This window comes from Cebus imitator, unplaced genomic scaffold (genome assembly GCF_001604975.1).
Source record: "Cebus imitator isolate Cc_AM_T3 unplaced genomic scaffold, Cebus_imitator-1.0 Scaffold123, whole genome shotgun sequence".
NCBI lineage: Eukaryota > Metazoa > Chordata > Mammalia > Primates > Cebidae > Cebus > Cebus imitator.
This window is the reverse complement of record NW_016107438.1, coordinates 4750102-4766538: the sequence shown is the minus strand read 5'-3', so window position 1 is coordinate 4766538 and position 16437 is coordinate 4750102. Positions and strand designations below refer to the sequence as shown.

The 16437-nt window shown below is 42.9% G+C and overlaps 1 protein-coding gene across 3 annotated transcripts in view; it reads left to right on the top strand.

The window, feature by feature from the left end:
- The window catches only part of CA10 (carbonic anhydrase 10), a 538166-nt gene extending 522104 nt beyond the window's left edge, over window positions 1-16062 (top strand). For 2 of the 3 annotated variants that reach the window (XM_017540214.2, XM_017540213.1), the window contains exons 8-10: window positions 10762-10916; window positions 12788-12962; window positions 14775-16062. In XM_017540214.2, the coding sequence (XP_017395703.1) occupies window positions 10762-10916; window positions 12788-12962; window positions 14775-14797 (353 nt within the window). In that variant the 3' untranslated portion in view covers window positions 14798-16062. The remainder of the gene's footprint in view (window positions 1-10761; window positions 10917-12787; window positions 12963-14774) is intronic. The other variant, XM_037742584.1, reaches the window with a different exon arrangement.
- Window positions 16063-16437: the final 375 nt, after the last annotated feature.

Genomic DNA, 16437 nt, shown 5'->3' with positions numbered 1-16437 from the left:
ACACGGCTTTGCCCAGAACACTGTGGCAGAAAGGGATTGATTTGCTCAGCAGAAAACCACAGCTCTCTTTCGTCCCTAGGGCAGCCAGAAGGTTGGCCCAAGTGGCAGGCAGGGGAGTCTAGAACAGGAGTCATTCACTAGAATACAGCCAGTGGGTGGGGAACACTAGACTTGAAGTTTCTCCCCAGGCTCTGCAATAGGCAGCAGGTTAGGTCAGCACTGACCCATAAATTCAGGTTAAGATGAAGCCAATGCCACCTGCCCAGGGGCCCTATCAGGGTATCCTGCTTTCAACCTACTAAGTGTGCCAAAGAGACAAATCAACCCACACTCTATCATTTCTGCCACGCTACTGAGACACCTAACCTCCACCCCTGCCCATTCTACTGCTGCTACCCAGAACTGCATCCCAGCATAGCTTCAATTTGCCCTTCTCATTTACATGTAGTATCTACTCTGCAAGGTGCTGAGCCCCAGGAATATGGAGATGATGCTCACTGAGCACTTTCCATACATCAAGGTCTATGCTTTATATACAGGCCCCTTACCTAGTGCTCACAAAGTCCTTCAGAGTGGTATGATTGCCATCCGCAGTTTACAGACAGGAAAATCAAGGCTTCAAAAGTGAAGTCATTTGACCAATGACTCACATTGAGTAATTGGCTGTATCAGTCAGCAACTTCTGCATAATAAACAAGCATTCAGTGATAAGCATCGAATTCTTGTTGCTGCCTCTGTGGGTTGGTAGGGGTGGCTCTGCCTCCAGCTACAGAAGCAGCTAAGCTCCACATGGCTGTAATTTTTCTAGGATCAAGATGATATCCAGGGCAAGTACTTCGCATGGTGGAGGGCAGAAATAAGTGATATGACTTAAGACCCAGTCATGAAACTCACACACTCAGTCTGTCCACTTCCACAAGCCAAAGCAAGCCATATGGCCAGGCTGAACATGAAAAATCCTCCCAAGGAGAAGAAGATGAGGAGGAAGGGAACATTTCCTGAAAAAATAGTCTATTCTTCCATAGTGGAAGAGCAAGGATCAAAATACAGGTCCTCCTGGGTACTGTTTCCTCTGTCTTTTCCTTCCTATCATGCTTTCTCCCTAAAGAGCAAGGAAAGCTTAGCTCTGGGGTCTTAAAACTAATTGCAATACAGATACTTTCACATTCTATGAAAGTTGTCAGCACGTTTTTCTCTTAATTCCAGCTTTGGTTCAGTTTGAAGAAGCATCTTTTGCTGTTTGCATGTTCCTCCACTTGAAAGGGACATACACTAACCATACAACTAACGGGAACTTTGGCAGTTCAAGTCCATCTTGACCCAAGCTCCTGCCTAGCCCTGAACATGGGATCTCCAGTGGAAATCAGTCATTCAGAGGGACACAGTGACATTGCCATTATTGATATACATAGTCACCAGAAAGGCACAGCGATTAATTCTAGAGGGGGTCAGTCTTCTGCACATCTGCCCCTTGAAGGTCATTGTCCCAAGAAGCCAATCTAGGACTTTAAGCAGAGTGACATAATCTCTGACAAAAGGATCACCTCATTGTTTGGTTGAGAATAGACTACAAGGGGTAGAGTCAGCAGTAGAAGATGATTGCAGCAACCCAAATAAGACGATGGCATTGATCATGACCAGGTTGATGGGGATTGGCAGGGAGGTTGTGAGAAATAACTGGGTATATTTTGAAGAAAAAGACAAGAAACGTACTGCTATCTGATAATATATGTGATGTTTTATGTGAGAGAAAAAGGGGAGTGAGGGATGACTAAGGCTTTTAGCCTGAGCCACTGGAAGGACGACATTTTCATTAAATGAGATGGGGAGGCTGGATGAAGCAGATTCGTGGGTGGGAAGGAAATAAGAAATTTTGAACATGCTGAGCTTGAGATGTTTATAAGGTTCCCAAGAAGAGGTGTGGAGTAGGCAGTTGGCTATATGAGTCTGGATTTCAGGAGGGAGAACTGGAGATATAAATGTGGAAGACATTGGCACCCAGATGGCGTTTAAACGCTGGTGAAATCCTGGGAGTAAGAATAAATAGAGAAGAGAGGCGGGACGTGTCCTCACTTCTGAAAGAGCAACTCAGATCTCTATGACTTAGGACTGAAAATCACTGCTAAAGATATCTTTAAAATCCCACCCTGGAAAAGGCTCTGGCGTGGCTGCCTCATCAGCCCACTGAGAAGGTGCTGGGAGGTGCTGCAGGCATGGAGGCAGCGGGGTGAGATACAGCCCATTTGCCCAGTTTGTAGGATTGGGCACAGAATGGATGACCCAAAAAAAGGGGGGAACTGGGCAAAATCACTCTTCTGAACCAGCCAAGAAAATCAATGCTGGGGAATTCATAAGAGGAGGAAAGAGGGAGAATCTCACCAAAAGGATTGGGAATTTTGGAAGCTAAATGCCATGCTGGTAAAGGCACCGCACTCATGGGAGGCACTGTGTTCGAGTGAAGAGAGATCTTGGCTCCTATCCTGGCTCGACCACTTCCTTTGTTGCCTGACTCCAGCAAGCTTCTAAACATCTCCCTCATCTGTAAGAGGAGGATATTAATGCTGATATTGAGGGGCTGATGTGAAATCAAACAAGGTAATGAGTCAGTTGCCTGGGCAATGAGTGGTATAAACTAGGTGTTCAATAAATGTGTATTTCTAAGTTGTCCTAAGATACGTGGCTGTCAAATCCAGCTTCCTGCAGGGCAGGAGGCAGGTTGCTATGACGCCAAATAAAAATTATGTTGAAGATAAATGCAATACAGGACACACAGGCAACAGAATTTGTTTACTTTAAATGAAACACCGCTCCTGTGCTTGAATCCATGCAGTGGATGGTAATGACTTAATGAGATTCTACTACTTTCCTTGCAAGCTTAGATTTCATATGTCTGAGTGAAACTTATAAAACACTCTCAGTAACTGGGCCTGGCAATGGAAAAGACCAGCCTGAATTAAATTCAGGCTGAACTTAGAGAGTCTTCTAAAGAAAATCCATTTTATTAAAGTCAAATTCCCCTTCAATGGATTGGGAATTAAGACTGAAATCATGACACTGAAAAATAGATTTTCTGAATGGATTTTCTCAAGGAGATGTTGGTAATTTACTTGAAGTATCTTAATTTTTTAATGTACTATATTGGAATAATGCTAATATCCCTCCATTTCTCTGGTGTTAATTAGCATTGCTTAACAGAATCCCAATTAAATAAAAGGTAATATTCTTATCATTTTAGTATCTACCTGATTTCATTGAGCAAGAATTTTCTTAAAAAGAGATGCTATTTTCAAGTGGCTAAACTAGTGACCAATGGAATGCAAAGAGCCTTCTTAAGTGGGTAAGAGGGAATAACTATTAGAACATTCCATATAAATGATCACTTTCTTCCAACATCCTAGGACAGTATTATTTTGGTAGCTTCATTCTCCTTCAATGTCATGTGCCCCATTCATTTCATAGTTAATAAATACAGTGGTGATCTTTAGTCAAATAAGAATCCAAAGGATCACAAATTTCAAATTTAAAAAGGTATGGTGGCCAGGCGCAGTGACTCACGCCTATAATCCCAGCATTTTGGGAGGCCAAGATGGGCAAATCACCTCAAGTCAGGAGTTCAACACCAGCCTGGCCACCATGGTGAAACACCATCTCTACCAAAAATACAAAATTTAGCTGGACATGGTGGCAGGTACCTGTAATTCCAGCTACTTGGGAGGCTGAGGCAGGAGAATTGCTTGAATCTCGAAGGTAGAGGTTATAGTGAGCCAAGATCACACCGCTGCACTCCAGTCTGGGCGACAGAGTGAGACTCCATCAAAAAAAAAAAAAAAAAAAAAAAAAAAAAAAGAATATGGCTATTGTCTTAATGTATTTCCTCTAAGGAAATGAAACCACACCACTGAAGGCATTTGGAGGAGGGCTTTTAAATAGCTTTTAAATACGGTGTTTTGACATGTGGCATAAGCCCTTTAAAGCATCTTTTTCAGTCTTACCTGTTTATAACTTTGCTTTATGTACCCCACCCCCAAATCTTCTATTCAGCTAAAAGATGAATGTGTAGGCAAGGACAGACCAACTTGGAACTGCCTTATACTTCTCAGTTTTTGGGAAGTGTTTTATGTGCTGCTCCTCAGAGGGATGCGATGTTAAATGTGATGAAATATCACCAAGGAGTTTAAGCATATTGCTTCTGGTGCCTTTCTCTATGCTTAATTGAACTTGTACTTTCATTTCAAAGGAACGGCTTTGGAAATGTTTTCACAGAATTCGAAATGCAGCACACCACTTTCCATGTTGCAATCTCAGTAGTTACTCACGTCAGCAAGGAATAGAGCAGGAGCAGCTTACCTCCATGAATCCAATTCTCAGAGGCCCCTTTTCCCATTTATTGTTTGTGTAAAACAAAATATCATATTACTTCATTATTTAGTAATTGCCTTTTTTCATTTCAGTTGAATTTGCCGCAGATTACAAGGGGAAATGTCATTCTATATGAGAAAATTGCCAAATAGTTCCATATTGATCAGGAACAAGCCTAGTATTGATCTCTGAAACTGCCGTGCCTTGTTCTCATTGGAATCGTTCTCTTCAAATGGGAACTTCATAAGCAGGAAGCCGGGCAATATTAAATCTCATCAGTGGCCCACATGAGTAAGCACAATGCATTTAACAGAGGCTGCCTGTTAAATGCAGACTAGAAAATAAAATAAAATAAAATAAAGCTCAGACTGAGGGAAAATTTCCCTCCACCCACCCCATGCTGTCCTAGGCATTTTATCATAGTGTATGTCTCTTACAGAAAGAAAAAGTGAACTTGGGAGTTGTAACCATGACTAAGAACTCAGCATAAGATAAATTACAGATTCATTAAAAACGTATCATAAAATCAAAGGTTCAGCTGTCAACTTCTGCAGCCATTTGAAATAATAAAATTGGGCTACAAGCTATACACACATATTCTACACTTACTGATTATTCAAGATCCAAGGGGTCTTCCTTTACTATAAAGATATAGCCAACCCATAAAAAATTATAACACTGTACCTAAGATAAATTTGGCTAACAAGCTTGTGTATGTTGGAAGATGTTTTTGGATCCATAGAACGAATTTTTTATAATACCTGAAGATGAAATTTTCCATGACTGTTTGGTACGGTCAAGTAGGAGGTTACATTCTCTTCTATGAAGGAAAAATGAGTTGCTGGCAAAGCTACCATTAGAACTCAGACTTGAGTGGCTCATGCCTGTAATCCCAGCACTTTGGGAGGCCAAGGCGGGTGGATCACGAGGTCAAGAGATCGAGACCATCCTGGTCAACATGCTGAAACCCTGTCTCTACTAAAAATACACAAAATTAGCTGGGCATGGTGGCATGTGCCAGTAATCCCAGCTACTCAGGAGGCTGAGGCAGGAGAATTGCCTGAACCCAGGAGGCAGAAGTTGCAGTGAGCCGAGATCGTGCCATTGCACTCCAGCCTGGGTAACAAGAGCGAAACTCCGTCTCAAAAAAAAAAAAAAAAAAAAAAAAAAAAGAACTCAGACTTGAATTAAGACTCTCGACTTGACATCTAGGATTTAGGATTTGCCCCTTATAAGCGGTTTTTTCATATGACAGGTAAATAGACAGGTGATAGAGATATGAGAGAGAGACAGACAGACAGACAGACGGGGATAGGTAAAGAAACTTCTCTATAAAACTATTCATGAAACTTGATGGGAACATCTGTCCTCACTTTCTCCAATAAATATTCTTAAAGCTAGCAGAGGCATGCGTGATCGCTCCCACTGGCCTCTGAGCTTCACCCCAAATTTGCATCTTTGTTCACAAACAACTCTGACCTCCTCTAGATCTTTGCATCCTTACTTGTGAATAGAGCCATGAGAGTTTAGAGAGGAGAATCCCCATTCTGGCATATTGGTTCTCGGTCTCCTTTCTGTCTATAATGCCCAGACGATGACGCTGATAAAAGTCAAACAATGGTTTTCTGCTGGCTGCTATATAGACAAGATAGTTTGTGGCTGAAAACTAGTTCCTGTCCTAATTGGCCCTGTAAAACACCCAGTGACATTAGGGCTGAAAACTTCTATTTTACTCATGTTCTTTTCTGGGGTCCCTCCTGCTTCTGTCCTATCAAACATACTAAGCAAGCTTCAATAGAGAGAAAAGGAGATGAAAAAAGGTAGCCAGGGTTTTCAAATGCCAATACCTAAAAGACAGACACTGATGTAATGGCAGCCTTTGAGGCAGCATGATGAGTCATGAAAACAAACATTACACGTTAAATGCACACAGACTCAGCAATGCAAATATGAAGGTACAGGCGTGTTTGGTATGGAAACCTGGTAATACCATAGGGAGGTGGAAACAGGGCAGGCAATCTTACCCTTATGTCTTAGGGTGTGACACATCCGGGGGAGATGGTAGGCAGCATGTATTTAAGCAAAAGATGCTGACTGGAACCTCAGAGATGCTTCCCATCATCTGATAGATGACGTCCTCTCTTCCTCCCTTGCTTCCTACCCAGCACTGCCAGCAGGTAGAACTGCTGAGCAGAAATCATTTCATTCATTCATTCATTCATTCATTCATTCATTCATTCATGCAGTGTTTACCCAACACCCAGTTTGTGGTGGACTCATGCTGGCATTTGGGGGCTCAGAGATAAAAGATGCAAACCCTTCCCCTGAGGGCTCACAGCTTAGCAGGGACAGTTAAATAGGCAAATAATCATTGGCAAGCTATTTTAGTAAATACAGTGAAAGAGGAGGGTGCTGCCCCAGCTGGGGAAGCCAGGGAGTCCTTGCAGAGAGGAGCAGTAGTTATCCCGGGGAAGCAGGGCAAGGACACTCCAGGGCAGGGCAGGAGGACCTGACAAACCTGGACCACGCCTTGTGCTAGGTGCCTGAAGAGCATGATCATGTTTATTCATCAAACAACCCTATGAGCCAAGTCCCCCAACCATCTGCCTATTACAGAGGTGGAAACTGAGGCGCAGATGGGTACCTGTGGGTCCAAGGACACACAGAGAGTAAGCAGCAAAGCCAGCACTCCAACTGAGATGTAAGTCTAAAACTCACACTCTCCACACTGGGTCTTTCAAAGTTCTGTTGTGTGAGGATATAAAAAGGGCAAAAGGTAGAGTAGAAGTATTAACAAGATTCACAGAAAGCACACAATGGGGAGTGAGGATGTCAGGAGAGCAGAAGCTGCCTATGTCCTCTGATGACTGCTGCGTCTTGTAGAGGAAGTGGACTAAGAGGATCTCTTGGCAGGACCTCAGTGGGTAGAGTCTGGGGTATCATCAGCACTACAGTGTTTTGGAAACCTGCCACGTATGATAAATCCCTGAGCATAACCTTTGCCTCTTACTCCTAGCCTGCCCCACACCCAGCCCCCAGTCTTTTCCACAAATATAGCTGCAGTACAAAGGCTGGTTTTAGTTTCAAAGAAACAAAAAAAATGTTCCTTTTCTTTACTCAAGTCATGCCTGGAATACCTTTCTACTGCTTCCTTTACTCCTCCCCACCGCCCTGAATAAAATAAAATGCAATAATAACAGCATGCTAGAGTACCCAATGTGCTCCTCGTGCAGGCTTGGTTAAACAAATCACATTGACCTTTAACAAAAATGTGCCGAATGCTTCCTTCTCTTATTCAATATGTTAATCTTCAGGCCAAACCACCATCAGAGCAAGCCTCATTAAGTGCAAATCTGATCATGCTACTCCCTGGCTTCAAACACTTCAGTGGTTCTGCATTGCCTCCAGATGAAGCCCAAAGTCCCAGTAGCACAGGGAAGACCTTCTGGAGGGGCCTGTGCTGACCTCACCAGCCACATTTCTCACGGCAGCCCTCTCCTTGCATCTCCACATCCCCCTGCAGCTCACACTCCGTCTATCCCCAAATACACACCACTCTTTCCTTGCTGTCTCTCTACTGTGGCTCTGTCTCCAGTGCCCTTGACACCCTACCTCCTTGCCAGCTACACACTGATCACCTGCTGCTGTTTTAGATGCAGTTCAAGTCAACTCCTCAATTATTCCTTCCTGAGTCCCCCACACCCCCGACCCAGGCAGAACTCACAGGCTCTCTCTGGCCCCAGTGCAGATTGATGTCATTGTCTCTATGATGCCTTCTGCATTCACTTAATTATTTCCCACTCATTTATACCTGGCTTAGTGCCTGACACATATTAGGGACTTAAGAGGCAGTCCAAGACAAATGCTGATATCCAATGTCAACTTACTGTGTTGGCCCCTGATGTAACTCCCAAGGTCCCTCACGTGCGTGTGTGCCCTGGGCACTGTGGTTTTGCTATGGAAGCATCTGCCCAAACAGGCCATAGCGCAGACCCAGGCTGGCTATATTCCAAATGCTGTGTCTCTCTTGAACAGGTCCTTGTTCCTTGGTGTTTTGACAGAGAGGTAGAAACATTTAAATAAAAAGTGAAAGAAAGTCCTTCCTCCTAGGGCTGGTCTCCAAATCCAGCTTAATGGAGCTCTCTTCCTCAGAGGCTATGCATGGATAGAACCCTGGAGGGGTTCCCTTGCCCCATCAAGGGAGTAGGAGGCCAGGAGGGGCAGCTTTGAATGGAGTAGGCAAATTGTCTCTATATCATTCCAAACCATTACTTCCACTGATTTGTTCAAAATTTAATAGACAAAGCAACACTGAAATTCAAGTTCCCTTGGCAAAGGTGGCTGTTTCTTATCAGAGAAAGCTGAATGAGCAATTTCTAGAGGAAGAAATGGAGGAGAGGGCGTCTTTGCCCAGGAGAATAAATTAGCAGCATTAATTAATAGGTAAGTACAGGCAGGTCAAGGTGCACTTATTACAGTGACATTACAGCCTACACGTCTTTATTTTGCCATTTGTTATCTATCTCTCCAACTAGAATAAGGGCAGGGACTGTATCTATCTTGTTAATTGCTCTGTCCCCAGAGCTTAACACTGTGCCTAGCACGAAGAGGTTCTTAGTGAATAATTGTTGAATGAACAAATGACCTTGGTCTGGAGGTCAGAAGATCTGAGTTCTAATTTCCACTCTGCAGTCACCAGCTACCCCTGTGACCTCGGGCAGGTTACTTTGCCTCTCTGATCTTTAATTTCTTGTCAATGAGGATGTTACCCTTTGCCTGACCCATCTCATTGTGTCATTGAGGTTCCAGCTGCATGCAAAAGTCCTCTGTTACCATATATGTGCACAACACTAAACTGAAGAGGTTACCTCAACCACTGAAGAGTGAGTCCTTTCCCACGGGGAGTTAGATACATGGACGAGAGAACACGTGTGCATCCATGGGCCTGGGGAGCCAGTCTTAGCCCTCTGCCAGCCAGGCTTTGGGACCCTGCCATGTGTTCTCCAGGTCTCCTGGACTGGCCACAGTGATGAATGCTCATGGCACCCATAGGGATGTGATACCTCTGGAGACACAGATCTGGAATCACTGGGATACAGAAGGCAAGTGAGGCCATGGAGGTAGATAAGCTACTCTCAGATGAGAGGATAGAGTAAGAAAAGAAGGGAGGCTTGGACTAATCCTTGGGGAATTGCATCACTGAGAGAAGCAGGCAGAAGATCAGGAGACAACAACAGAACCTGAGAAGGAATGGCAAGAAAAATGGGAATACTAATTATGGTGTTTTTGAAGCCAACAGAAGAGACCAATCACATGCTAAAAGAAAGGAAGAAGGATCGTGAAGAGGGTAGGAGATGAGAGATACATGACAATTTACTGATATTTTAAAACTCCAATGCATACAATTTTATCGAAAATATAACCAATATGTTGAATAAAAATTAACAGGAAAAACACTAAATGCTAATAGTAACAGTTTTAGATGATTGAAATTTTTTTCTTTTTCTCTTTTTTATATAGTCTGAGATGTACTTATGTCATTTTTACCACTGAATTACTATATTTAATAGTACAAGATATATGGATATGAATACCTCAAATAGGTGTAAGAGAAGAGGCTATCTGCATAGACCTGAGAGAGAGGAAATCCACAAAAAAAAAAAAATAATAATCAGTTGTTGAGCTTAACCAGAGAATCCCACAGTAGGATTTGGCCAGATTTACTTTTTTATCCAAAAATATTTTCTTATTATTGTTTTAAGAATGGTCACCAGGTGACTTTCAACAGTCTTGAAGCTTTAATTGTCCATCTCATGATACCTGTAATGTCTAGGAATCTAGATCTCAGGGACTAGAACTGAAGACTCCCCCAACAATCCCTGTGGTAGACGGCATTGCTTTACACCTCACCAATGCTCAGGGCCCCATCCTGTGGAAGGAATATGCTTCCTCGCATCCCTGACATCAGCCTTAACCATGTGACTCCTTTGGCCACCAAAACATGAGCACAAATGATGTGTGCCACTTCTAGGATGGAAGTTTCAGAGCGAACACACATTCCCCATGCTTTCGCTTCTGTCACTTGATCCACACAGGTCCAGGTGTTTACTGCTCTAAGAGCCCAGGTCCCAAAGCATGGGCAACAGTGACATGGAGGGAAGCCTTCAGCCAACCTGAAACGAGCATGTGTGTGAGCAAGGAATAAATCCTTATTGCTTAAAACAACTGAGATTTGGGGGGGCAGCTGCTTGTTTCTGCTGCCTATCCTGACAGATGCAGTCTTCTGGAATTCAAAAAGGAAATACAGATATGTATGTATATATGTCAGCAATACCATCCATTTCTCAAGAAACCTAATTTTTAAATCTTCCTTTAAAATTTAAATCTTCTTTTCTTCTCTAGATGACGCATATTTACTACAGGGACTTAATATAGAGGAACTATACCCAGAGACGTCTAGTTTCATTACTTACGATGGGTCGATGACTATCCCACCCTGCTATGAGACAGCAAGTTGGATAATAATGAACAAACCTGTCTATATAACCAGGATGCAGGTGAGTTTCTCTCTGGTCCTTTAACCAATGGAGAAGAATGATGTTAAAAAAAAAAATCACTGAATTGTGCAGTGCCTATTGTAATAGTTTACTAGGACCACGGTAACAAAGTACCACCAACTGGATAGTTTAAACCAACACAAACCTATTGCCCCCCAGTTCTGGAGATTAGATGACCAAGGTGTCAGCAGCACCGGTTCCTTCAGAGGGATGTGTGTGTTCCATGCATCTCCCCTAGCTTCTGGTGGTTTGCTGATAATCTTTAGTGTGCTTTGGCATTTAGAAGCATCACTCCAAGATCTACCTCCATATTTATAAGGTGTTCTCCCTGTGTCTGAGGCTCTGTGTCCAAATTTCCCCTTTTTATAAAGACACCTTCTATATTGCATTAAACCCTACCCCAATAAGCTTCTCTTTGCTGATTACACTTGCAGTGACTATTTCCAAATAAGGTCCCATTCTGAGGTACTGGAGGTTACCATTGCCTTCACCTTATGAATTTCAGGGGTACACAATTCAACCCTTATGCCTAAGTTTAAAAAGCCTACATCCAAAAGGCTTAGCCTGAACTAATTATAGAAGAATGTCACCTGTCTCAGTGGGAAAAGATAGCTGTTAGTTCCCAGAGTGTATTCTGCAACTATGGTGTTCAGAAAGGAAGCAAAATGGAAGACGTCATCATGCACATGAAAAAGCTGGGTTTTAAAAAGTTCAATAGATTCCATTGTTGAAGAACTTCTGGGGTCCTTTTCAAATGCGAATACATGCGTCAGTCTTCAAGAGGAAGTGGTACGATATGTAGCCTTTCACACATGTATTTGAATGTAGGGGGTTTTTTTGGATCATCTCACAGAGTTAGTACTCTTCAGAACTGGAAGAGGAGCAGATCGGTCCTCCTGTGGGAGCTTGGCTACATGGCTTATTGTGCTCTTCAGGCCTGTCGCCCCACCTCTACGAAATGAACACTTCTCTTCTTTATCGAGAGGGGGATAAATTACATGAGTTTGTTCCAGTTCTGACATTCTATCACTGTGGGAGCCTATTAAAAAATTCAAAAGAGAGATGAGCAAAGGAAGCAGAAGCCAATCTCCTTGACAGGATATGTGTTCAGCACCCGACAACCATTTGAACAATTTGAAGTTCCTTATCCTATCTGTACTGATTGGGACTCTCTGGGTGACAGGCAACAGTAACTCCCTGCTTAAGTTTAAGCTTAGAAAAAGAATTTATTCGAGAGCTACGGGGGCATCTTACAGAATTTAAAATCAGAAATGTACTGGAATGGGAACCCCAGAAGTGCCTTCTCTCTGTCGCCCCCTTCTCACCACACATTTACTTCATTCTTCTCTCCTGCTAGAGACTGTTTTCTTTTGCCTCGCAGTCCTGTGGTAGAACATGGCTGCAAACATGGTCCAGCCTCCTGGCCCTCATAGTCTTACCAAAAAGAAACCAAACTGGTCCAGCTTAGTTTCGCTCTGACCCCTGGACCAATCACTATGGTCCAGGTAATACCACGTGGGAGTCATGGAATTATTGAACCAAAGAGTATCAGAGAAAGAAAGAACCCTAGAGAAACCTAGCCAGATTTCCTCCTTTTATGGATGCTGCATTTGAGGGTGAGAGAGTGCAAGTGACTTGTTCAGAGGCATATACAACCTAGTAAGCTAGAAGCAAGGCTGGCTTCATGCACGGAGGCATAGTGGGCCTTCAGCTCAACTGAACTCATGGGAAAAAGGGACTCTGTGGGGCTTACACAGCCCTTTCCTCATCCAGCCGATACCATCTAGCTTGGCCACAGTCGCTGTGGTCTTACTTCTTCCCTAGAGCATTTAAGAGGATGGTTGGATCTCATGCTACTTCTCTCTCCTCAGATGCATTCCTTACGCCTGCTCAGCCAGAACCAGCCATCTCAGATCTTTCTGAGCATGAGTGACAACTTCAGGCCTGTCCAGCCGCTCAACAACCGCTGCATCCGCACCAACATCAACTTCAGTTTACAAGGGAAGGACTGTCCCAACAACCGAGCCCAGAAGCTTCAGTATAGAGGTGGGTGCAGTGGCTCAGAGTGTGGAGGATTTGGGCCAGAGCTCAGTCCTTCTGCTGAGACCTGTTCTTAAAGGCCTGGCATTATATTCCATTATATGAATGATGATTATAAATGACAATAACCATCACACTCCATTTGCATGATGATGAAGGTCTAAAGGTTTGTTATGCATGATACAGATATTTGTATGAATACATCTAGGTCGGTCAGTAGGTAGGTAGGTAGGTTAAGTAGATAGATAGATAGATAGAGAGATAGATAGATAGATAGAATGTAGAGTTTTGATATATGTGAGAGATATATAACCCTTAAATCCCCTCTATATCAGGCAAGACAGCTTCTTTTTATTGCCATTTTACAGAAAAGCCCAAAAAGGCTGATGTTCCCAAGGTTATCTGTTAGAACAGGACAGCAAAAAGCATTAGACATTTAATTATATGCAAGAAATACCCCCTTTCCCACATAAGGTGAACAAATACTCTAAAGGCCAGGCCATTAGGATCCAATGGGGTAATGTGAAAATGTATCTTTGCCCAGTGCTATGTCCCTAGAAATGGTTAAGGCAACATCTGCCTCTTGTAACTCTGTGGTCCACACCCAGCCCTCTCTCTCTTCCCTTCTGCCTACTATTAAATATCTGTTAAACATTGTGGTAAACACTCACTGTGGAAGGAAAGATGGAGGCAGGATGGGGTCCTAGAGAGCCCTGGACTGGAAGTCAGGACACCCAAGTTCTGGGCCTGGTTCTAACAAGCTGTGCAAACCCAGCCACATCGTTTACCCACGAGACCTGGCTTCTTCATGACAGTTCCTATGCCATGTACTTCACAGCTTGTTAAAGGAAGCAAACAAGAGCCTGGATGGAAAGCCCTTTGCAGAAATAACACACCCCCCAAATAGGAGGGCTGTGGTTATTCCCATACAGCTTTAGAAGCAGCCCCCACCACTACTCCTTGATCCTCTACTTCATTCCTCCTACTTCCCCATGTTCCCTTCTTTTTTCTCTCTCAGACACACTTGCATGCCCAAACTCTCTATTTTCCACTCCCTTCCAGCCAGAACTACCAGAAAAGTAAATACCCAACTCATTCATTGCTTCTTCTCTTTAGTCAACACCCCTATATTGTGTCCCTACTATGTGTCAGTTACTTAACTGGGTGAAGGATGACAGATACGACCCCTACCCACACAGAGCTTACAGTTTAGAGCAGGAGTCTACATACTTTTTCTGTAAAGGATAGAAAGTAAATATGTTAAGCTTTGAAGCCATAAAATCTCTGTGGCACTCTGGCATTGCAGTGTGACATCAGCCATTGATAATATGTAAATGAATGGGTATGGCTGTGTTCCAATACAACTTTATTTATAAAAACAGGTATTGTGCTGGATTAGATCTGTGGACTGCTGTTTGCCCATCCCTGGTATAGAGCAGTGTCATCCACTAGAGCTTTCTGTGATTGTGAGAATGTTTTCACGATAGGTAGAGGGGCTATCCTGCATTGTCTACACAGCAGCTACTAGCCATTTGTGACTATTGAACATTGGATGGGTGACTAGTATAATGATGCAACTAACTTTTTAATTTAAATTTACAGTAGCTACATGTGGCAGCTGGTGACCACCACATTGGTCAGTATAGGCCTAGAAGGTCATGGAGAATTGGAAGGGGGTAGTTAAAATGCATATAAGCAAGCAGGCATTCACAAAACAGGCCCTTCCCCTTTGGAGGAATTCCCTAAAACTGTGTGCAGATTATTTCAGTATGCCTTGTTTGTGTTGTATGTGTGATTTTTTTCTTTCTCTCTTTGCAGTAAATGAATGGCTCCTCAAGTAGGGAACAAAGCCAAGAAGAATCCCACCTCAGTGAAATGCTACAACTGTGAATTGATGTAACCTAGAATGTCCCCTTTCTTGCTTCTCTCTCCTCCTTTTCCCCAAGCCTCATTCATTCTTGGGATTGGCCCTTTCTTCTTGAAAAGTGTCTGCAAAACTATGGCAGAGGAATACATCTCTCACACACACTCACAAACACACAAGCACTTGCACATGCACACACACATATGCAAACAAACCTACACACATACACTCTCTTACAACCTCCATCATGGGAAGTCAAGTTTCAGAAACAAAAGTCTCATTCATTCATAAGAAGTCTTAGAAGAAAATAACCAGTTAACCTGACTACAATTTTGATACCATTTTTCCTGAACTAATAAATCTACCCAGTGAGACTTTTCAGCCTTTGTACATACAAAATTCTTCCAAAAGAGAGAGGAGAAAATACAGCTCTGATGGCATCAAACGGACTTTGCATCAAGTAATTTCAGACAGTGTCCTAGGATCCTTTGAGGGTCTGGTAGCAGGTGAGCAGGACAAAGTTGGCCAAGGACACTTATTTCTAGATTATGATTCTTCTGTTTACTCAACAATTTAAAAAGAAAAAAAAAGGACAGACATTGAAGAGCTACACATTGTATATATATCACCACAGACTATAAAGAAATGGAATTATTTCCCTCTTTGTCACATAACTGCAGTAGGATTTGCCAAGATCAGAAATGATCCATTTGCTGTTTCTTGTTTTCCAAAGGTCATACATTGTGTTTGGTTATTGTTAACAGCTCAATAAATGTGTTTAACGAGTTAATTTCATTTTTCTGGCTTTGGTCTGTTCTCCTTCCTTACAAGCTAAGCCCTGGCTCCATGCAACTGCATTCTTTGATTTCACTTGTTCCTTCATCTACATGTTTTGTTCATTGGCAGCCAGTTTTTACTGAGTTTGTGGCAATCAGGAATGCATTTGCTAAGCAAGTATAACTTTAATTCCACTCCATGGCTCGATCATTCACATGAGGTGAGCTTCAGCCTGAGATAGCAGGCGACAGATTTCTTGCATTTCAAAACTGCCATGCCCCCCTGTGATGCTCCCGTGAAGGAATGCACTTTGCCTTGTAAGTTCCTGGGAAAGGGGTATCTTTTCTCTCCAGGTGCAGCCAGATTTCACAAAGTACAAACGAATGCCTTTCTTTTCTTGTTTATAATGGTCACTCACTGTGTTTGGTTACTGTCAAGAAATCAATAAATGTGTTTAACAAGTTACCCAGTACCCATGTCTGAATTTATTGAAAAAGAGGATGCTCCCTGCTGAAGCCTCTGAGCCCTGCTGGGTACAGGAGCAATTGCATATGGGGCTGGCAGGGCAGCCAGAACAGCCTGTCTGGCCATTCCCAGAGCCAGATAATTAATACCCTGTTGAGAAAACATATAGGCTTAGCTGCTGGAAGAGAATACTTGGATGTTTGTTCAGTGGCCAAATTAAAAATAACTTTCATCTCTCCTTTTTGCTACACTCTCCTGGCAGGGGGAAAGCTCAGGCAAGGAGAGTCTGTGCAAATGAGAACATTCCCAGGCATATCAAAAACTTCAGCCTAGTGACTAGGTAGATTGACAATAAAAAATTCAAAACACCCAGTT